This window comes from Buceros rhinoceros, unplaced genomic scaffold, assembly GCF_000710305.1.
Source record: "Buceros rhinoceros silvestris isolate BGI_N320 unplaced genomic scaffold, ASM71030v1 scaffold3604, whole genome shotgun sequence".
Classification (NCBI taxonomy): domain Eukaryota; kingdom Metazoa; phylum Chordata; class Aves; order Bucerotiformes; family Bucerotidae; genus Buceros; species Buceros rhinoceros.
In genome coordinates, this window is record NW_010406301.1 from 46,885 (window position 1) to 66,372 (window position 19,488).

A 19,488-nucleotide genomic window follows, 5' to 3' on the forward strand; every position below is an offset into this window, starting at 1 on the left:
TTCCAGAGATTGTCTCGAGTTGCATTAAATTGGCAGACTGCAATTCTTTACAAGCCAGATGAGAACATGAAAGCACATTAAAATGAACAGATACACACATACACTAGATACATGTTCTGTATATATTTCTGGTGTACAAAAGTAAGATTTATGAATGCAAAACAGAAGACTTCACTGCAAATGTGTTTCAAAGGACAAACATAATTAAATGCAGTTGTAAAGAATATAAAGTGGACGTGATTACAGACACTATCCTGTGTTATTTCTAGAAATACTAAAGGAAGGGTATGAATCCACACTCATTTTCAACAGACTGTATTTAGGTTTTAGTTTTTTAATTTATTAAATTGAAAAGTTTAATAACTTGTTAACAGAGCTCTCTAACTACATTGCAAATGTTGAAACCAAATATCGAGCACCTTAGGTCCGGATATCAAACATAAGGAGGAAAATCAAAACTTAATGGGTTTGTGACTGCATGCTGTGCCTAAAAAAGAGAACTCCACAGAGATGTAGAAATTCAACCGTCCTCGTCACCAGTAGCCATATTGCTCTTGTATTTGTAATTTTCTAATAACTGAATTAGAACACTAATGAAGTGTTCTTGGCTATTTTCCACCTGCAATATTTCATTACATATATATGTATGCAGCATACAGTTAACGTATATTTATACAGAACGAATAAAAAAATTAAATACATTTGCATTTTTATTATCACTCCTTTTTAAAAAGTTATTAAGAGTACTTAGAAAAACATATTGCTCTATGAATTCCTATTTACAGTCTTTGCATAAAGGTGTAAATAAAAGCAACTAATAAGCTACCCAGACACCCTTCTGAGCAAGTGGCTAAAAGCCAATCAATATTATGAGTTAATCCTCCCTGGATGCTCATTCAATTAAAGGTGTCAGTAATGCCTCATCTGATGTGGCCTCAATTAAATCCAGCTATCTGATGGTTGAAAACACAAGGGGATACAGCAACAGCGGCAAACCCAGACAAATAGGCAGCCTTCGTGTGACTGCTAATTACTACACCTGGTGTATATTATGGGTTGTGCACTTAACGCAGCACGTGGTAGCTTTGAATTCGGCTGCGTTCATGCGTACATGCACACATGAAAACAGAAAACTCAGTAAATAATACAACTAGAAGTAATTCAAAATTGTGACAGGAAAAAACATCCTTATTGTATTTCACTTAATATAGTGCTATTACAAAATAATGTATTAATAACCACAAAACCGGTCAGAGCAAATGGATAACTAAGGTGTTTTTCCTGTGTGTGCCTCAGCCCAGAAAAAACACTGGAGTTAGAAACAGTTGAATTCATAAAATTTAACTTCTTCCATTACATACTAAATCTTTACTAATTCAGCACCATGAAAAACATTATCATAAAACCACACAAACTGCTTCCTGGCATCAAAATTATTTATATAACAACGGATCTGTTAAACACATCAATAATCAACATCTCAAGTTTCTCCTCTTCCTGAAAGAAATCCCTCTAAATCAGGACAAGTGCCTAGTACATGGCACCATGACAGACGGACACACAGATGGCATGCAGTTGTATGATGAGGGCACTTGGGCTCCCCGACATGCCTGTTAGCAGGGCTCTCCTGAAAGAGAGAGCCCCGTGGATGGCGCACACGCTCGTGCATGGGCAGTGGTCTGCAGCCCTGGGACACTACGTGGGAGGTGCACTGGGCCAGCAGATCACAGATCAGCACAATCAGCTCTGTCCATCCAGTACGTGGGATCCCAGGGCAGGAGCATGTCTACAGCAGAGATGTCAAAGCGTAGTATGTGCTGGCTGCAGAAAGGGCGCTGGGGATGGGGGGGACAGGCAGCTGGCCAAGTCTCATGTACAGCACATGACATATTTGAGAAGAGCTAGCGGCTCAATTTGGTAAGAGAATTTATATTTCATAGACTCCTCCATCACAAGGTTTGTAAGCTACTTTGGAAACGTTTCAAAATTTTGTGTAATTTTTCTAAAACCTTTGCACTTCAGATCTGTTTTTTATCTAATAACCTTCGTCTGCTTGAGTACGACATATATCTCACAGAACATACAAGGAGAAAATGTCTTTTTTTTTTTTGTCAGTGTAAAATGTCCCAATGTCCATTTTAACAATAACAGAATATTATCTTTTGAAAAACTTGTGAATTAGCCGACCCTGTGCTCCACTTGTCAGAGTATTCACTTAACATATTCAGGTCTGGATCTATGACAACACAAATGATATTTTAGACCCAAGGACTGCACACAACATGATATGGAAAGTAATCAGTAATAAAGTAATAGTTGTATAATAAAATTATATTAGACACAAGTAGAGGTAAAAGGAAAAGCATGTTAATGCTCACTGCCTGGATTTTATCACCCTAGCTTTACTGCAAAACACATTTAGTCACATTCTTTGCTATGTAAGTTTCAGCTCATGAATTCCTAGTAATCCTGGTTTTAGGGGAAAACCTATGCCTGGGGGAAAAGACAAGGAAGTTCCACCTCCTAAATCCATGCTTCTCAGGGAATCTGCCACAGATTAACTAAATGGTCTCCATGCTGACTTGCTCTCACCTGTACAGGTATGGTATTAACAAAATCAACTGATGAAGTGTTCTTAGATTACACTGACAAAAATAGTCTGTACTAGAAATCAATACAATCCTTTCAGCAATAAATAATAGTTGAGCACTGCATACATTCCCAGTCCTACAAAATCGTAACTCATCTGCCTTTTTTAATAGCACAATTCCACAACCACATAAAAGCAAAGCAAAGAGTAATTTTAAGATAGTAAAGGAAGTGAACAAAATGGCAGGTCACAAAGAGTTAACATGGTACTTACCACTTGCATGGCAGAACTTCTTGGAGGATGTGGTTCTATGAGGAGTTGGGAAGGGGTCTGTCCAAAACTTCGTATTTGAGCTTCAACAGCCTGAAAAAGGCACAGGCAGGTTGCATGTTAAGAGGTGCTAATTACAGGCAATAGAACCGTAACTGTCACCTGAAAATGTCAGTCCACACGTCTGGCTTGTTTCATGTTGAAAATCAACCCCGTGTGTTCACTGTGGGGCTAAGTGCTTGGCACTGGTACTACGAATGATGTAATCATTTTAGTACTGTGCATGCTATTTCCATGAGAAACTCTGCAAAACCTCATCCTGCTCAATGATATTAAACAGAAACAAGCTATTATAATCAGAAACCCTCTATATTGGCTCCATTTTTCCTTTCTAACACTGGCTTATCCTGTTTGCATCATAACTCAGAAACAAAAGTTAATTTCTAAGAAGTTTCTGTAGGTATTAAGAGTGTTCCAGTTTCTACATAAACTCCATCACTTAGTTTGGCAGCAGTAACTACAACGAAAGTGACACCAAGCTTTTTTATTTTCATTGAGAAAGAGCAAACAACTTTAGGATGCATTAAACTACCAACAGCAAGACTAATATTAAATAAAGCTAAAGGAGAACATGAAGCTGTAATGCAATAACCTTTTTAAAAAAGTTTCTCTGTATCTTCAGCAACATGCTTTATCACTTTCTTCACATGAAAATACCATCTCATGTTTAGTGATTTGTTAAAGATATTTTTTCTGAAATGTGGAACTTATGCCTCTTGCCTAGGCACATCTAACTAGGTTTCCATGTTGCCACCTATTACTCACTGGTTTAAAGATAAAACCAAGCAGCCAAAATTCAGCAAGTTATTTCTTGTCAGCCAGATCCTTGGACTATCCATGGAAACAGGCTAATACTACAGAAAACCTTAAATCATTCAGCATAGACTGAGTCTCTTTCACTGTGAGCTAAACTAAGTAAAATTACCTTGCACGAGCTGTGTGCTAACAGACTGCAGAAAGGCCAATACTTTTGTTGCTCTGGTGCATTGAGTCTTACATTCGCAGAAGTGTCTAATGACACTGAGTACCTAAGGCGAGGCATTAGCAAGTCCTTCTTTCAAAAGAAGTCCCGAAAATCAGGCCCTTCAAAAAAGCCTTTTAAATGGGACACCTGAATGCTCAAACACAAAACCACTATGCACTTTTTAGCTATTACCACACCGCGTTTTTCTCTCAGAGATTCATCTTTTCCACGGTTCAACATACCTTGAGGCTCCTTGCGCTTACATTTCCTGTTCTATTTTAGCCACCCATTACAATTTTTGAGACAATGGAGTAACACTTATGCTCATTCTTTAAAATAACTGTTTTTAGATAATAACAAAGACTATTACTAGGGCACACAACGTTATCCTGTCGCAGAAATAACAAAACCAAAAGCAGAATGTTCCTGAGGCCTCAAGATCTTTAAAAAAAAATAATCATCCTCTGATAGGAAACATGCCATCCAAAACAGTTTACCTTATTACATTTGGCAAGGCTTTTGAAACATCTGAACTCACCAGAATAGGAGTCACGATTACTCTATGGACATATTCTAACACTTCTGCCCACTCTGAGAAGCACCTTAATCTTCAAAGAACTGGTGAGTAAGTTTATCAAAAAGCTGACTGAAATCTGACAAATTCAATTAGTGCTTTCTAAGGAACAGCAACAGCAGATTCATGAAACACTGACGCTCAGTGAGACCATCAGAGCTGCCCTCCTAGTGATGAGACATGCTACATTAAAATTCAGATCTGGGGTTTTGTGACTCGAGATATCAAGGGAATCCCAAGGGCATAGAATCTGAGGTCCCCTAAGCAACAAGGCATTAACAAAGCAACAGCACACTGGTTATCAGCTCTACCCTCTCCATAAAAAGCAGTTAGTTTCAAAAAAAATCCAGATGAAAAAGATTTGACTAGATTTACTTGCAGATTGAGTGGAATATTTTTACTAGCAAATGAGAATTCTGCTTTGCATTGAGGGTGGAACCAGAAGAACATGGAAGGAACAGAATGCAGACAGTCCTGGATCTCAGTTATTCTGTGCATCTTAAAATATTTATGGCAAATCTGCAGTCTATAGGATCTAGTATTTATTTCCTAATATATATATATCCAATATATTATTTTAAATGAATAAATATTCTTGAAGCACAACTCCCACGTACTTCTTTTAGAGCTGAAAATAGAATAAGCTTCAGATTTATTAACTTCCTTGTACATTGACATATGATCAATACAGAAACTTCCATTCCCAAACAGTCCATGTCCAGCTTTTAAAGACAGTCAAATTTTTATCTTGCCCATAAAATCTGGTATGGCCTTTAATGCCCAGTGCTGCCTTTACAAACTATACTCTTTTACATAGTGTCAGTAATAAGAAAGGGAAAATTAAACACAGGATACCACATATTGATGCAAAGGGTTTTAATACTTGAAATACATCCATTACAACAAGAGCCCAAACTGATACAGAACAAAAATCAGATGTTATAACTGCTTTAATCACTGACAGCAGCAGTCAGAATACTATTTTCCACAGTCCAGATTTCAGAGGAAGTCACCACCTTCCAGCAACATAAAAAATGGTTGAGACAGAGTTATGATTCCACGGCTTACATACGTGATACTCAGCAGTATCACACTCCCAGACCACAAAACAGCAGCCGCAGAACAGCTATTTGTTTCCCACCCACCCTCAGCACAGAAAACAATCCCTCTGGGGTATTAAAAACAACTATAAAATATTCTACTCATCTCACTGCCTGTTCACATAGTGTTCTGTCAGAACTGGCGAAACTGCTGACCAATGGGACAATGATTTTGCCAAAGCCTGCCTTAGAGGACCACAAATTCCCCATTTTCAGTCTTTAACAGCAGTTTCTACATCCATGCTGTTGATCTAGCTTAAGTTTGGGATTCACACGTCCGGCACAAACAAGTCTTTTAAACTCATTAGGTTCTATCTGGTCCTTCAAAAAAATACAAGAGCCTGCATTTCCAGGATTACAACAGCTCCCTGGTACAATCTTTCCCTTTTCGTCAATGAAATGAGGAAAATCTACATTCAGATCATGTCCTGCCACAGTTAACAAGATTTCATAAAACATCAAAACTGTACATAAATAGTACATACATACTGGTATCTGTATGTCCTCTTTACTGACATCTTCAGAGATCCAAAAGAAATATGAAAAATTGTTGAGTAAATGCAACAACACCTGGACAATTATGTCTAGACGTAGTGGCCAGACTGCAGCATAAAAACCTTTTGCGTTCCTTTTAATATCAAGGAAAAAAGTAAGATTTCTTTATTTAGCATCAACATTTCTTAATTATGACCACGAGAGTGTACTCGCAACCCCAAATGATTCCTTCCTTTTCATAGACTGTATTCAAAGTCAGTCCAGATGTCAACTTCATGTTGTGATGAAGTCTCAGTCAGAGGGATCGCTACAGAAGGACGCGTGACCTCCCTCTGTCAGCAGAAACATGTGATAGCGGAGTTAGCACTCTCTGTTATCTCAAGGTACATAACAATAGAAAGGGAAATACAGGGCATTTTAGCCACCAGATGTCACTCAGACTTTTGCTCAACTTGTCAAAGAAAATCAGCAAGGAGCAGGGAATCTCTTCCTCAGAGAGAGAATTAATATCTCCTTTGAAGAAAACAACCTACCACTTAGCTGAGAATATAAGGTAAACTGACCATCAGTCAAAAAGTCATCAACTCACTTTCTAACAAATTACAGCCCAACTTCTAACTTTGGTTTTGTTGAAAAATGTATTACTAGCATTAGTCAGTATTACTAAGAGACAGACAGCTGCTTCTAGCGGCAGAGGAAGGGCATGTGTTCTCACATTGCTGAATCCCTCAGGAACACACAACCCTTTAGCTTATTGGAGGTAGAAACATTTGGGAAATTTGCACAACTAGTTTCACATCTAGTAAAGGCACTATATAACTGGAAAGAAATAACCTTTGTTTGAAAGATACCTTTGGTTCCACAAACTCTCATCTCTGAAAACATGCTGCATACCACAAAGTAAAAGATAATATCCTTCCTCATTTTGTTTCACTCCTTCTCAAATATCTCAGTAAAACAGCCTTCTTCCTGAAAATCCTCTACAAAAACAAAACCTTGGTAAGGCCAGAATTGTTCCAGATAGTATGACAAGAAGTAATAAAATGAAAACAAGGTAACTAACCCTTTACAATAATCCACATGGCATGTATCTCAAACCACATACTTATGAGATAAATGTGGTATTTCCAACGTTAATTAATCTTATAAGTATGAAAGCCATATGAAAATTTCACAAGTTAACATTTATCCGATTACCACAATAACCTCTTCCTAAAAAAGCCTCCTGGATCATCTCCTCTTTTCTTGGGGGATGGGAAGGGGAGAAGGGGAATAGGGAAGTAAATTGAAAGAGGAAGAGTGTAAAACTCGAAAACTTGGCTTAGCTATAATGTAGCTTTTGGCCACTGTTTGGTACGGATATTTTCAGATTAGAGGGTAAGTTTAGAGTCTAACTGTGAAGAAAGTTAATTCAACAGTATGCAGTACCTACTAAATACGGCTGTAAATTTTTTGCAAAGGAGGGTGATGGGGAGGTTGAACATATGGATGCAGTTAAGGTAAAAACAGATGTTTGTTACTTTTCTTTGCAGCAACACTCAGAAACTAAGTCAAAATTGCTTTTTTTTTTCATGTTTATGTCTGAAAGAACTATAAAATTAAATATGAGGGAGGGCGGGTGGAGGGGAACTGCAGTGAGTGTCACAGAGAAAAACTGAAACGGTCTCCAGTTTTGAACTCAGATCCTGAAATGAAGGCCCATATAGTTGAAAGGCAAGATACACACCATTTAACTCTAGATTTAAAGACCACAGGAGTCCCAGAATTGCTTTCATCATGCCTACTCAAACACAAAACACCAAATTGCCTGCAGAGTCTATGCCGGCACAGCATACCTGTGTTTAAAATGCACGCCTCGGTCTGAACGCACAACAAGCTACGACCTCACCGTCCACTACAATGAGGCTGCTTTCAGTCAATATACCATTACCGATCTACACCAAAGTATTCCAGTTACTTCTCAAATCTGTAACGTTTAATTGCCAAACATTAGAAAGCCCAGGTGAAATAGCGTCATGCATTGTAATACATTTCTTTCAATGTACATGCTCGGGACAGAAAATGTTTTGGGTTCAACCTCCATCTTTCTATCCAGCAGTTATGTCCAGAAAATAAAAGCCCTTGCAAAAATAATTACTTTGGCTCTCTGCCGCTCCTACGTCACTTTTCAATATTCAAAAAGGTTTACACGCATGTTCCTCAGTGACTTCTATTGGCTTGAGTAACATGCAATTATGATTACTTGCTTTCCCTTTCCTTCCACCCAGATGTTGCTTTATAGCACTAGAGAACACAGAATATTTGACAGGTTTTCCCTCAGACAGTGAAGCTGAATGGCTTAGTGGCCAACTGACTAGCTCCTTTCCCCACGGGACGGTGATTAAAATCAAGCTCTGATAACAAGTGATCAGAAAACCTCTTCTGACCACATTGTCACTTACGGTCCAACAGTAAGATTCTTAGTTAAATTCCTCACAGACTACAGAGACACAAATAACGCTATTCAGAGAACACGCACGTTTCATAACACTTAGATGAAAACAGGTTAAAGACTATAGAAGAGAAGCTCTTTCTAGTACCATCTACCTTGTTTCATAACAATCCCTGTTAGCTCAAGATAGTGAAAAATGGGCAAAATGCTTTTCTGAAACAGGCAATGTATATGCTTGCCGACCGTACACCTGCCCTGGGGATATTGCACTACACTTGACCCAGTGAAAAAAACAGCACTCAAACGTTAGTATCGTAAATTCACACACTCCCATCTACTGTTTTAAAAATAAAATGAGCAGCTTAATTTCTTCATACCAAATCAGAAAAATCTCTTCTCTCAATCTTGCAAATCAACCTTTTCATATTGAATCAATTGCTTCAATTTTTTATCATTGCACTGTTCACTTAACGTACTGGTGTAAAGAAAATTCCCTACGCTAGCTTTAAAATCTAACAAATGGCAGGGGAGGGAAGGGAGCAAGGAGAAAGGCTAAAGAAAGATGGTACAAGACCAAGAGTCACCTGTGTTCTCCAGGTATCATTAAACACGCCTGCAAAATGCTTGTGACATACCCTCTGTTAACCAAACGGAGTGTAAAAGATGCCAGTTGCAGCCCACTACTTCAGCTCAGGTAACACGTTTACGAAATACTGTCAACAACCTGCAGAGGGGGACATTATTAGAGGACACTGGCAAGCTGGTATGAAGTAAAAAGTGCACAACCCTTGCCTGCTGCAGTGCATTAGAGATATATGTAACACAACCGAACACGCCTCATTACACAAGAAAACAACATAAAACTGTAGAAATGAAAGCCATCAAGTATACATGAAGCATAGGGGGTTTTCTCTTCCTTCTCAGTAACTTCCTTGCAAGAAACACCTTTTGTAGAATATTTTTTTTCTTTTCTTTGCCCCCCCTAATTTCAGTTCCTTATGTTTGCTCAAAATACTATCGTTGTCTGTTCAGAAGTTGGTTACTAGTCTAACCACTTGTTATTTATTAAATCCAAAATGCTGCAGATCCCCAGGGGCAGAGAGGGTGTCACCCCACACAGGATTCCTTTTTTTTCCACAAAGCTGTTTGAGATTCAATACACGAACAATACTTTTTTGGGGCTGCATCACACAAAACTGTCGAAGGGAGCACAGCATAGGATGCCTTCCACAACTTTAAACTATATTAAGAAATCTTCTGTGAGAATAAAGAAAAATGAAGGCTTTTTACCAGACTAATCAATACGACAATTACATGGCAGTCATTAAAGTAAAACAGGAAGTAATCACAGCTTGTGAGAATACAAACAGATCCCCCTCAGGGCCATGCATGTTGGTTCAATCTGAATATATAAATTCCAGGCATATTAAGCAGAGGCATAGCATGGCCTGGCTGCAATCTCCAGCTCACGCAGCTGTCCATCTACTGCAGCGTAATCCCAGCTGCCAATCTGAAAGAAACCAGTTAGTCAGAGCAGACACAACCAACAGAAACAAACGTCACTCAACAATGTTCAGAGGCACTGGGTTCATGGATAATTTCAAACAGTATCTCTGTCTGGAGCACTGATGTGCTCATTCAAAACACCTAAATCTTTGGCTACTGGAAAGAAGCAGATAAAAAAACTAGAACTAGAAAAACAGGCCTGGTAGTACTTCAAAGAGACTGGCAAAATAAAAACGGGAAAAAATCTAAAAAGAAAGTGAAGATGAATTTAAAGACCCATGTACAAAAATGGATTTAGTACAAGCAAAACCCTAAGCAACTCTGGGGATATTTTTTTAAATATAAGAGTTTTCATTTTATTTGAGCACCAGCCCCAAAATTGTTTCATGTCTCTCTTCACTACGGCAGCTGAACATTTCAAGAGAGAATCTCATTGCTTTCAGCTAAAAATCAGTAATTATCACAGAGACAGCAGCGGCATTGCCACGTGCAATACCTTGAAATTTCACAATATTTCTGGCATTATTCATTCAAACAAACAGTTAACCATAACATTCACACAGCCTACTTGCTACTTAACTGACTCCAAATTTTCTGATACAAACTGTCTCCTCTGGAAAACAGCAATCTATTCCAGTGTGTTTGCATTCCATGGAATTTCTTCACCTTTGATGCCATCTCTATTCATTAAATTAAAAAGCTTCATCAAAATATAACACTTCAATCTGAATAAGGTTAATACGCTGATGTAAAAAGCCAAGTCTTTAAGCTGTCTTGTGTGATCACCTTTCAGAATCTGTAACGCTTGTGAAAAAGAAACAAATAATTCATTGCTAAGCTAAAAAATACATTTATTTAAAGTAAGTCATAACTACTACCTGCAAGATCAAACCAGTACAGGTACAATATTATCTCAGTCTTCTACTGCAATGAATGATCTTTTTGTAATCAATCGATAAAACATAATGTTAAACTGAGACTGGATTTTTGGATACTGCTTGAGGAAAAGCACCTTTGGCATGACCACAAGCGCTCTCACTCGAGAAGCAGTTATTGTTCAAATATAACTAATACCTAACGTACTACAGTTTGGTAAGTAAACACCTCACTACATCTGCAGACACAGTGGGAACACCGATGAGCTAGACACCATAGGCTGCAATGTGCAAAGACAGTAAAAATACTCTGAAGAATAATTCTTGAGCTTCCCAGTTACAGAGAGAGTTAAGACAGATATTGTTTAGACTGCATAAAGAGCCTGCAAACAATCAAAGCACGCTGATGACAGAAAAAATAACATAATTTTTGTAGCCTGTTTTGTAGCCTGTTCCCTTCCATGTTTGATTCAAGGCTAAATGACTTGGTGTATGATAACTGTAGCTGTTATACACTAGTGTACCTCATCCTTTCCACATATGGAAGAGAAAAAGAAGTTTAAAAATGGAAATACTTTCTATTCAAAAAAGTTATTTTTGAAGGATTATGAACATCAGGTTTTGCCATCCCTTATTTACCTTTTGATTACTCTCTCTTATTTAATGCTGGTCAACAAATATGTCAGCCATCTAAGACTGACCAGCCAGGCACAAAAAACAATGCAAAGAGCCCAGGGGGTCTCAAGGCTTCTCTGGCTCTGATATATCCACAAGACAGGTCAAGCAAGAAGAGGTGAGGGAACTGACTGTGCTGAAAATTTCTATCCTTAGAATTTCATTCAGGAGCTGAAAAAAAAACCAAAAACCACAAAACACTTCAAGCTGAAAAAATAGTTTACATGAGTTACCTCCTTCCAAAAAAGCTTTACTACTTCCAGTCAAAGTAGTTGTTTGATGCTTATTTTTTTAATCCTTTATGCATCAGGCATCTTAGTCCTACTTTAACTCAAAAATATCACTCTTTTTACTGCTGGATAGAGAAGAAGCAGCACCAAGTAAAATTAGAATCTATTCTGTAACGACAGACAGAACATTCAGGTCAAATATTTCTCTGGATCAAAACTTAGCCGAATACTTTTATGTCTGTTTCTAAGCGCTGTAGGAAACACTAAGTTAAGACAAAGGGCAATAAACCCCCATTCCTCATGTCAAACTCTGGGCTGAATAGAATCAAAGAAGTGCCACACCTCCCAGATATCACAGTAAACACTTAATTATGGCTCGCTTTGTCTGTTTACTCCAACAGCACAGACAGGTCAGAGTGTGTGCAGAGATGTGAGAATTAATAGGTAAATGATACGAACTGGGGGCAGGAATGGGGCTCCTATTATTTAAGTGGTCCTTTTTACCAGAAGAAAACACTCATTTTTTTCATGGGAAAGTCCCGATGCCCGGACGAGCCGACTGCATGCAGCAGTGGTACCTGCCCACCCACCACAGCCCTGACTTCACTCTGCAACCCTGCTCCGCATTCCTTCACAGGAAAAGACCAGGGCACGGGCTTGGGCGTAGCTGACAAGTCCACATCTTAGCCATGAATCAGTATGTTTCCTTCAAACATATTCTTCGTAATTCTGGCTCCTTATACTGCTATTTTATTATCAATTTACAATTAAAACTAGACCAATTCTCGATGTTTGTCTTTTCACGCTGTTCCTGTGCTGTGCAATGTCAAGCATGCCATCTGTGCAACACACTTCTGGCCAGAGATGATTCAGAGAGTGTTTCTACAGTACTGTGAATTTTGCCTGCATGAATTCGTTACTTAATGAATTCAACACATCTGAATTTACTGCTCTGTGACAGTATTTTATAATCACTTTATCCTACTTTTTAAAACTCATTGCAGCCACAATAAAGGCTGTTGCTCAACCTGCTAGAAACAGACTGATCATTTACCCAACTATTTAGTAAATGTTAACTACGCAATAAATACAAATCGTGTTTATACTTTGTGAAAGATTCACTGCTGTCAGAGCTCTCCAGCTGAGTAAGGGCTGAAATATGCTATTAACTCCCACCATGAACACAGCTAAAAGAGAGGCCAAAAATGCTTTCTCTGGGATAAGATATCAGATCTGCTACTGCTGTCGTGAAACTGGGGTCATGTAAACTAAACATCCTTGTAACTTCTTTTGGAAAGCACAGAAGTCTCTCAAACCATAAATATTTAAAAATAAAATCAGACTCATAAGAGATAGGACTAAGATGTGATAAAACTTACCCAAAGATATTAATCTCAGTCAACATTTAAAAGCTGTTGTCCATAAAATAATTTATCCCACGTGCCTTAAAACTGAAAATGAAAGAATTATTTCCTATCTTTATATAATCAGAAGTGGCACATTGAAATAATGTACCGAATGCTATGTCCAAGCCGATTCTTCACAATTTCTGAAACTCCTCAGTTCATATGGAAATAAAATATCAACAGCAGAAAAAAAGGTGCTGATACAATAGAGAAACTTGTGCTCCCTAATGTCAAACAGACTGCCTTCATGTAACAAAATGGCTCCTCCTCTTCAAAGGAAGAAGTATTAAATAACAGAATCATCTAAGGCTAAAACCAAATCACTTCATGAAAGTATGTGGGGTAGGACTTATCCCCATTGGCTAGAACTTATTCTCATCTTTTTTGAGCTACTATTGCTCTTCTAAAGCGGTCAGTCTTCCTTAATTACTGCCTACAAAGATCATAACAGATGATGTTTTCAAAATTATTTGAAGAATATGGTTAGGTGCTTTCTGGTACAAAAGTTAATATGCTTCTTTTGGTTCAGAGATTTCTGTAGTAAATTAATGACTTATTCCTCAAGTAATATTTTGCCTTCCTGTTATTCACTTCTCTTTTTTTTATGCTTATCGAGCACTTACGCTGTCTACATAGGGCTATCAGTGGAGAAATGGACTTTTAATCAGGAACCCAAAGTGCAGCCCATGTTCATGATCATCCTTTGTTGCACTATAACAGAGACAATAGGAATTCCTATTCTTCCGACCAAGATACTAATGGAATACCCACAAATCAGCCCAATATACAAATTATTTTCTATGGATTGTGCTTCACCTCTTAATCAGCTGCTTGTCTGAATGGCTTGGGTCTAATTCTACTTCTTTTTTCTTTTTTCCTTTTTTTTTTTATTCTTGGACAGCCGTTGCAAAAAGAGAGCAGAGTTTGTGATAAGAAGGTGCTATGAATTCTCTCCAGAACAGCTGGATGACATTTATCTATGCTACCGTGACTCCTTGCCTCTTCCACACTGGCAACAAAGAAGCTCTTCCACAGCAGATCTTGTGACTGGGAGTTCCACAGGTCAAACTGCGGCATACAAGAACAAGTCAACAGAAGGTAGTCACATAGTGTACCTCTGCCGGCAAATACCACATTTCACACTGGAAAGAGATGTGATACCTACTGCTGGTCAACTGCACAGCATCTTCCCTCCGCATTTCTAACCTCCTTCAGCAAGACACACAAGTACAAGGATCAGAGTCAATGACATTGATGTTAAAAACGCTCAAAAGAGGAGGAAGGAAAGAATGGTCTCTGCAGGGACAAGTAGAGCACCAAGATGCCAGCAGATATACTAGATCTCTTGCCTTGCCTTCTCCTGGGTGCGGTTCCCTTCCCCCACTGGCTGTGACTCAAACCTTTCTCTCTTGATCTACTCTCCTCCCCCTGAGATTTGCCTTTGAATTATGCAAGCTTTGCACTCCCCAGGGTTTATCTGCCAAAAGGTAGCATGTGGCCCATGGTTTGCATTTTAGTTTAAAATTTTCTATTATAGCAGTCAGATCCTTTCAAAATACTTTACTTCCTTTATTCCCATAGGCAGAAAGAATGGCATGAAAAAATTGCTCACAGCAGTACGAGAGGATGTAAAAGTTCTACATTTTCAGTTTAAAAAAAAGAAAGGTGGTATATGGTTTTAATCAAGTAGTTTTCCTTCCTAGACGAGTGCTTCCTTTTTGTAATATATATAACCTGACTGCCTATAAAAATAAAGGTGCCAGTTGGAGCCATTTAGGAGACCTAAGGAAATTCTGCATTAACCTAAAACTCTTCCACTTCTCAGTTCCTTCCACTATTATTCTGTGTGTGGCCTTTGCTGATGAGTTAGGTCACCAATATCTATACACATATCTGTGAAGACACTTCAGAAAAACAGGCATCATAGGGTTCTCATTATTGATGTGGCCCATCAATATGGAGAAACTGCCATGTTTTAAGCATATGGTATTATTTCCATATGATACCTAAAAGCCTCAGTAACTTGCAAGTCTCAAGAGTATACAGAAGCTACTCCTTGTTTTAGGTTAGCAAAAGAAAAAAAAAGAAATTCTGCTACAGCCGTCAAGATTTTAAGACCCGAACCTTATCAAGAGCAGAGAGCCAGAAGTATCCTTTTTGAAACCAAGAAATACAGAGTAAAAACTCTAGTTTAATAGTTGCCTAATAAACGTAGTAAATCTGAGGTGTCATGCCTGCCTAAAAAAGCTGTTAATTGTCCAGATAAAAAAACCTCATTTGGCCTCTGAGCAGTAATTTGGTAGAGAAAAGTAGTAATATTTTCTGGCAAGCTGACTGAAGGGAAAAAATAAATACTGATTGAAGCTGCTTGGCAGTACAGAATGTTAGCACAGGTCCTCAGGGAGATGGATTAGTAAGCAGGAAGAAGGTGATGCTGTCAAAGATGCATGATAAATTCATTTAGCACATAGATATAGAATGATTATGCACACAGATATACACACAGATTTTTTATTACTTTCACTTCTTCTCATAAGTTAAAACAGAATAACTCACCATTAGTGATGATAGTCATTAAATCTCTGCACTGTCAATATCGTATCATGATCTTATGTACCATTTCAAATTGCATACATTTACAAAATACAGAAATACACTTTACAAAACCATGTCAATAGCAAGAGGTACCTAACTAAACAGGAATCTTTTTACTGGTTTACTGACCTGCTTAAAAACACTAAATAAAAATATCCCATTGGTCCAATCTTCAAGTAACTCAGAATGAAAATGCTACAAGATATCATTCATTCTGCTGCCCACATTCATCAGCACGTGTTCTTGACACCCTCAGTAGTGTTTCAAAATCTGACTGCTGCTAAGCTACTTCATTATCATGAACTCAATGACACCGCTATTCTTCCTCTCCTGTTTTCATTTTTACATGCCACGCAGTTCAAGCAGCATAGAACAACTCAAAAGTAAGAAACATTGCGGTGAAGTGCAATAAAACATGACAAATTCAAAAGATTTGGTAACAAAAAATATTGATAGAAGTACAAAGTGAATGCCTTTCTAACTGAGATGACTTTCAGACAGATTTGCAACTTCCCTGGTCTCAAACTACTTTTTTCAGGCTATGACACAAGTAGAACAGATCACAGTTAAACTGATAATAGAACTGTTCTAGAAACAAATAAAAATGACATAAAAATTGTGTGTGGCAGACCGCTATTTTGATTCTTATTACTTCAATTACTAGTTTCATCAGTGATGGTTCAATGAGCATTCATTTAACATCAAGATTAAGAGCAAAATACACACAATGTCTAGCCTATTTTTCAGCTCACACTTAAACCTAGAACTTCACGAGTCTGATAAATAGTCTTAATATTTCCTTGTCAGTGTACAGTGCTCAAACATTATCAATGAAATAAAAACATAGCAGAGTGAACATCTAGTACCCTTGGGTCACTAACGGTTTCAAACCCAGATGATATTTTTCCTTAGAAGCCAAGTGTTGCAGTGTTGCTATGATGTGACTGTCAAGGTGCTCCAGTCAGACAGCCAGTACATATATACAGAAAAAATGGTAATATTTAAAATAATAATTACTTACTTCTCAGACCTTCTTTCAATAAGCAATAAATAACAAATACTTCAATCAGGATTAGCCTAGAAGTCTACGGTGACCCTCACACCTAATATCTGTAAGCAGAAATGTCTTCATTCTTGTTCTCATTCAGTTCACATATATATTACCTGTTGGTATACACGTAGCCACCCGTTTAAATAAAATTGACAGTATTACTTTGTACTCAGAGAATCAGAATATTTTATAACAAAGTACCAGTTGCATTTATTTTATAATTAATATACTTGCCGGCATAACAAAACTCTGTTTTAATCACCTACCCCATCCTGCCTTTTTTTTTTTTTTCTTATAAACAGCTATTTAGGTGGAGGAGGAGGGATGCGTCTTTAACCACACAATATCTTAAGGGATACTTTAGCAAATAGATTTTTCTGAATGGTGCTGTGTGTCAGTGAGACTACTGATTTTTCCAATATTTAAATACTCTACTTTTGCAGATGAAAAGTGCAGGTCAAGACATGATTGCTTTGAGAGCAAGCCAAATAAAAACAATGAAAGCTATAAAAGGATGGTGTTTGCTGCGTACTACACATGGAAGATTGTATTGAAAGAAAATAGTTAAAACTGTAAAAGTAAATTCAAAAGTAGAAGCCAAATCGAGGCTTCTCACTGCCTTCTATTATTCAGATCCAGTATTATTGAACAAAACGACTGCTCTTAGCAACTGAAGCAACCCTTGAACATTTATTTTTATGCTGACATCCAGTTTGTGCTGATACCAGGTGCACAAAGCTCAGGAACAACATGCATGCTTATTCTTTCAATTTTGGACACTCTGACAACTAGTTCAGGCACCTTGCATTTGACTGGCCTGTAGCCAAACTACAAGAGAACACCACGACTTGAACAATCGCCAGTAGCCTTGAACAATGTGGAGTCTTTACACTTTCAATACTACCATGGTCAACAAAGATTTTCCTTTCTCATATTTAAAGTACAAACTTACCTCTCTTAGTACAGGATCTGTTATTGAACTTAAATTGACAGCTCCTTCGTAAGTCAAATAGTAGAACACGTTCAGGGACCTAACAGCCTCTGGCCCTTGCTGTTTGTAGCCAAAAATCAGATCAATCCACTGGTGAAGCTGGCAGGAAACAAACTCACTTTCTAATGCCTGTAAAAACAAAACAAAACCACACACAAAATATATAAACTCAAATTTGCCAGATAGTCATCATTTAGTAGCAGCAGAAGCATTTTTTGAATCGTGTACAAAATTACCTTATCAAATCCAAGTACAGGATTGTAACAGTATTTTAGACGTTCTACCCAAAGAAAGGTGGGCCCTGTGATAGATGCCACAGTTTCACTCCCTACCCCCCACTGACCAGAAGACCTTGCTTTTTTAACTCTAATAGTGGGAATAAGATTAAAAGTAGCAAGTGGAAAGCATTTATGTCTTTATAGAGAGCTACAAGGCTATGTTCCTACGAACTCTCAAGATGAAATTGTGCTTTTCTGTGTGATGTGCATGGTGAATAATAACAGGATGATAATCTGACAGACAGAAGATTGATAGTCCTGGGGAAACTGAACAAACTAGGTACGTTAGGGTACAAACACGGTACATGCTGGAATACCAACTTGCTATTACTTTCTTGTAGAAATCTGATATACAAACCTATACAGAAACAGTTCTATGCTGAATGATAAAGCCTCTTTTCTGAAGATGTTACCCAGTTACAACCCAATCCCCAAGACAAGAGCGACCAAACAATAACGAATCTCTCCATAATCGTATTAGATACAGCACAAATATATTAAAAGGTAACTTAAAAATCATTGTCATCTAAAGAGTTAATTCATCTAGATTAAATCACTAGCAGTATTTGCTTTCTCTGTTTTACACAGAGGATTCAATATATTTTGTATTTAAATGAGCAAATGAAAAAACATAACGAAGTTGGTATTCTCTTCATCTAACGAAAGGAACGACACCTCCCTTGTAAAGGAAATTCCTAATTTTGAGCAGAGGAAGTTAAAATCAATCTGAAAGCCAAGGAAATCACTCTGCAATTTGCACACAAAAAATGATGGGTTTGTTTCATTAACCGATGCCTGAAAACAACATTTAAATTGACACATAAAAACAGCAATTGTCTTAATTTGTGTGGTGCACTCCACACAAAAGCCCTAAATATGTTCAAATTAGAGCAAGCTGCTTGATTGTCACTGCAGTCTCATGTCATATTAATGCATGACAAACATTAAACCATACACTTAAATGGCAATTTATATCATTTAAATGTTTACTGCCACACCAGATCATCACTCATTTAAATGTGACTTTCTGACAGCTAATTTCAGTTAATTTTCCTCGATTCACTTAATTAGAACTTTCAATCAAGAAAAGACCTGTACATATCTTCAACATTATATCATTCTTTTTTTTATTATTATTTTTATTAGGATTCCCTGCTACTGAATTGCTGAAAACATTCTTTAAAATGAATTACCACACAGTATAGTATCTCTTTGGATGATCATGTGGAAACACCTTACAACATATATGCTTAGACAGGATTTTTTCCTTCTTTCTTTTTTCTTATTTTTTTTAAATTAAGAAACCCCCAACATTTAGACACAGACACACAATTAAAACTATAAAAAACCACAAGCGGGCCAATTAAAAATTAATGATTTCAAAATTGTTTAATAAG

General features: G+C 37.5%; 1 protein-coding gene across 1 annotated transcript in view; it reads right to left on the reverse strand.

Annotated features, from left to right (window-relative positions):
• The window catches only part of LOC104491563 (lipopolysaccharide-responsive and beige-like anchor protein), a gene marked incomplete at its 5' end in the record, with an annotated part of 58,361 nt that extends 40,419 nt beyond the window's left edge, over window positions 1-17,942 (reverse strand). The window contains 2 exons of the mRNA XM_010134010.1: window positions 2,864-2,953; window positions 17,775-17,942. Coding sequence (XP_010132312.1) covers window positions 2,864-2,953; window positions 17,775-17,942 — 258 coding nt within the window. The remainder of the gene's footprint in view (window positions 1-2,863; window positions 2,954-17,774) is intronic.
• Window positions 17,943-19,488: the final 1,546 nt, after the last annotated feature.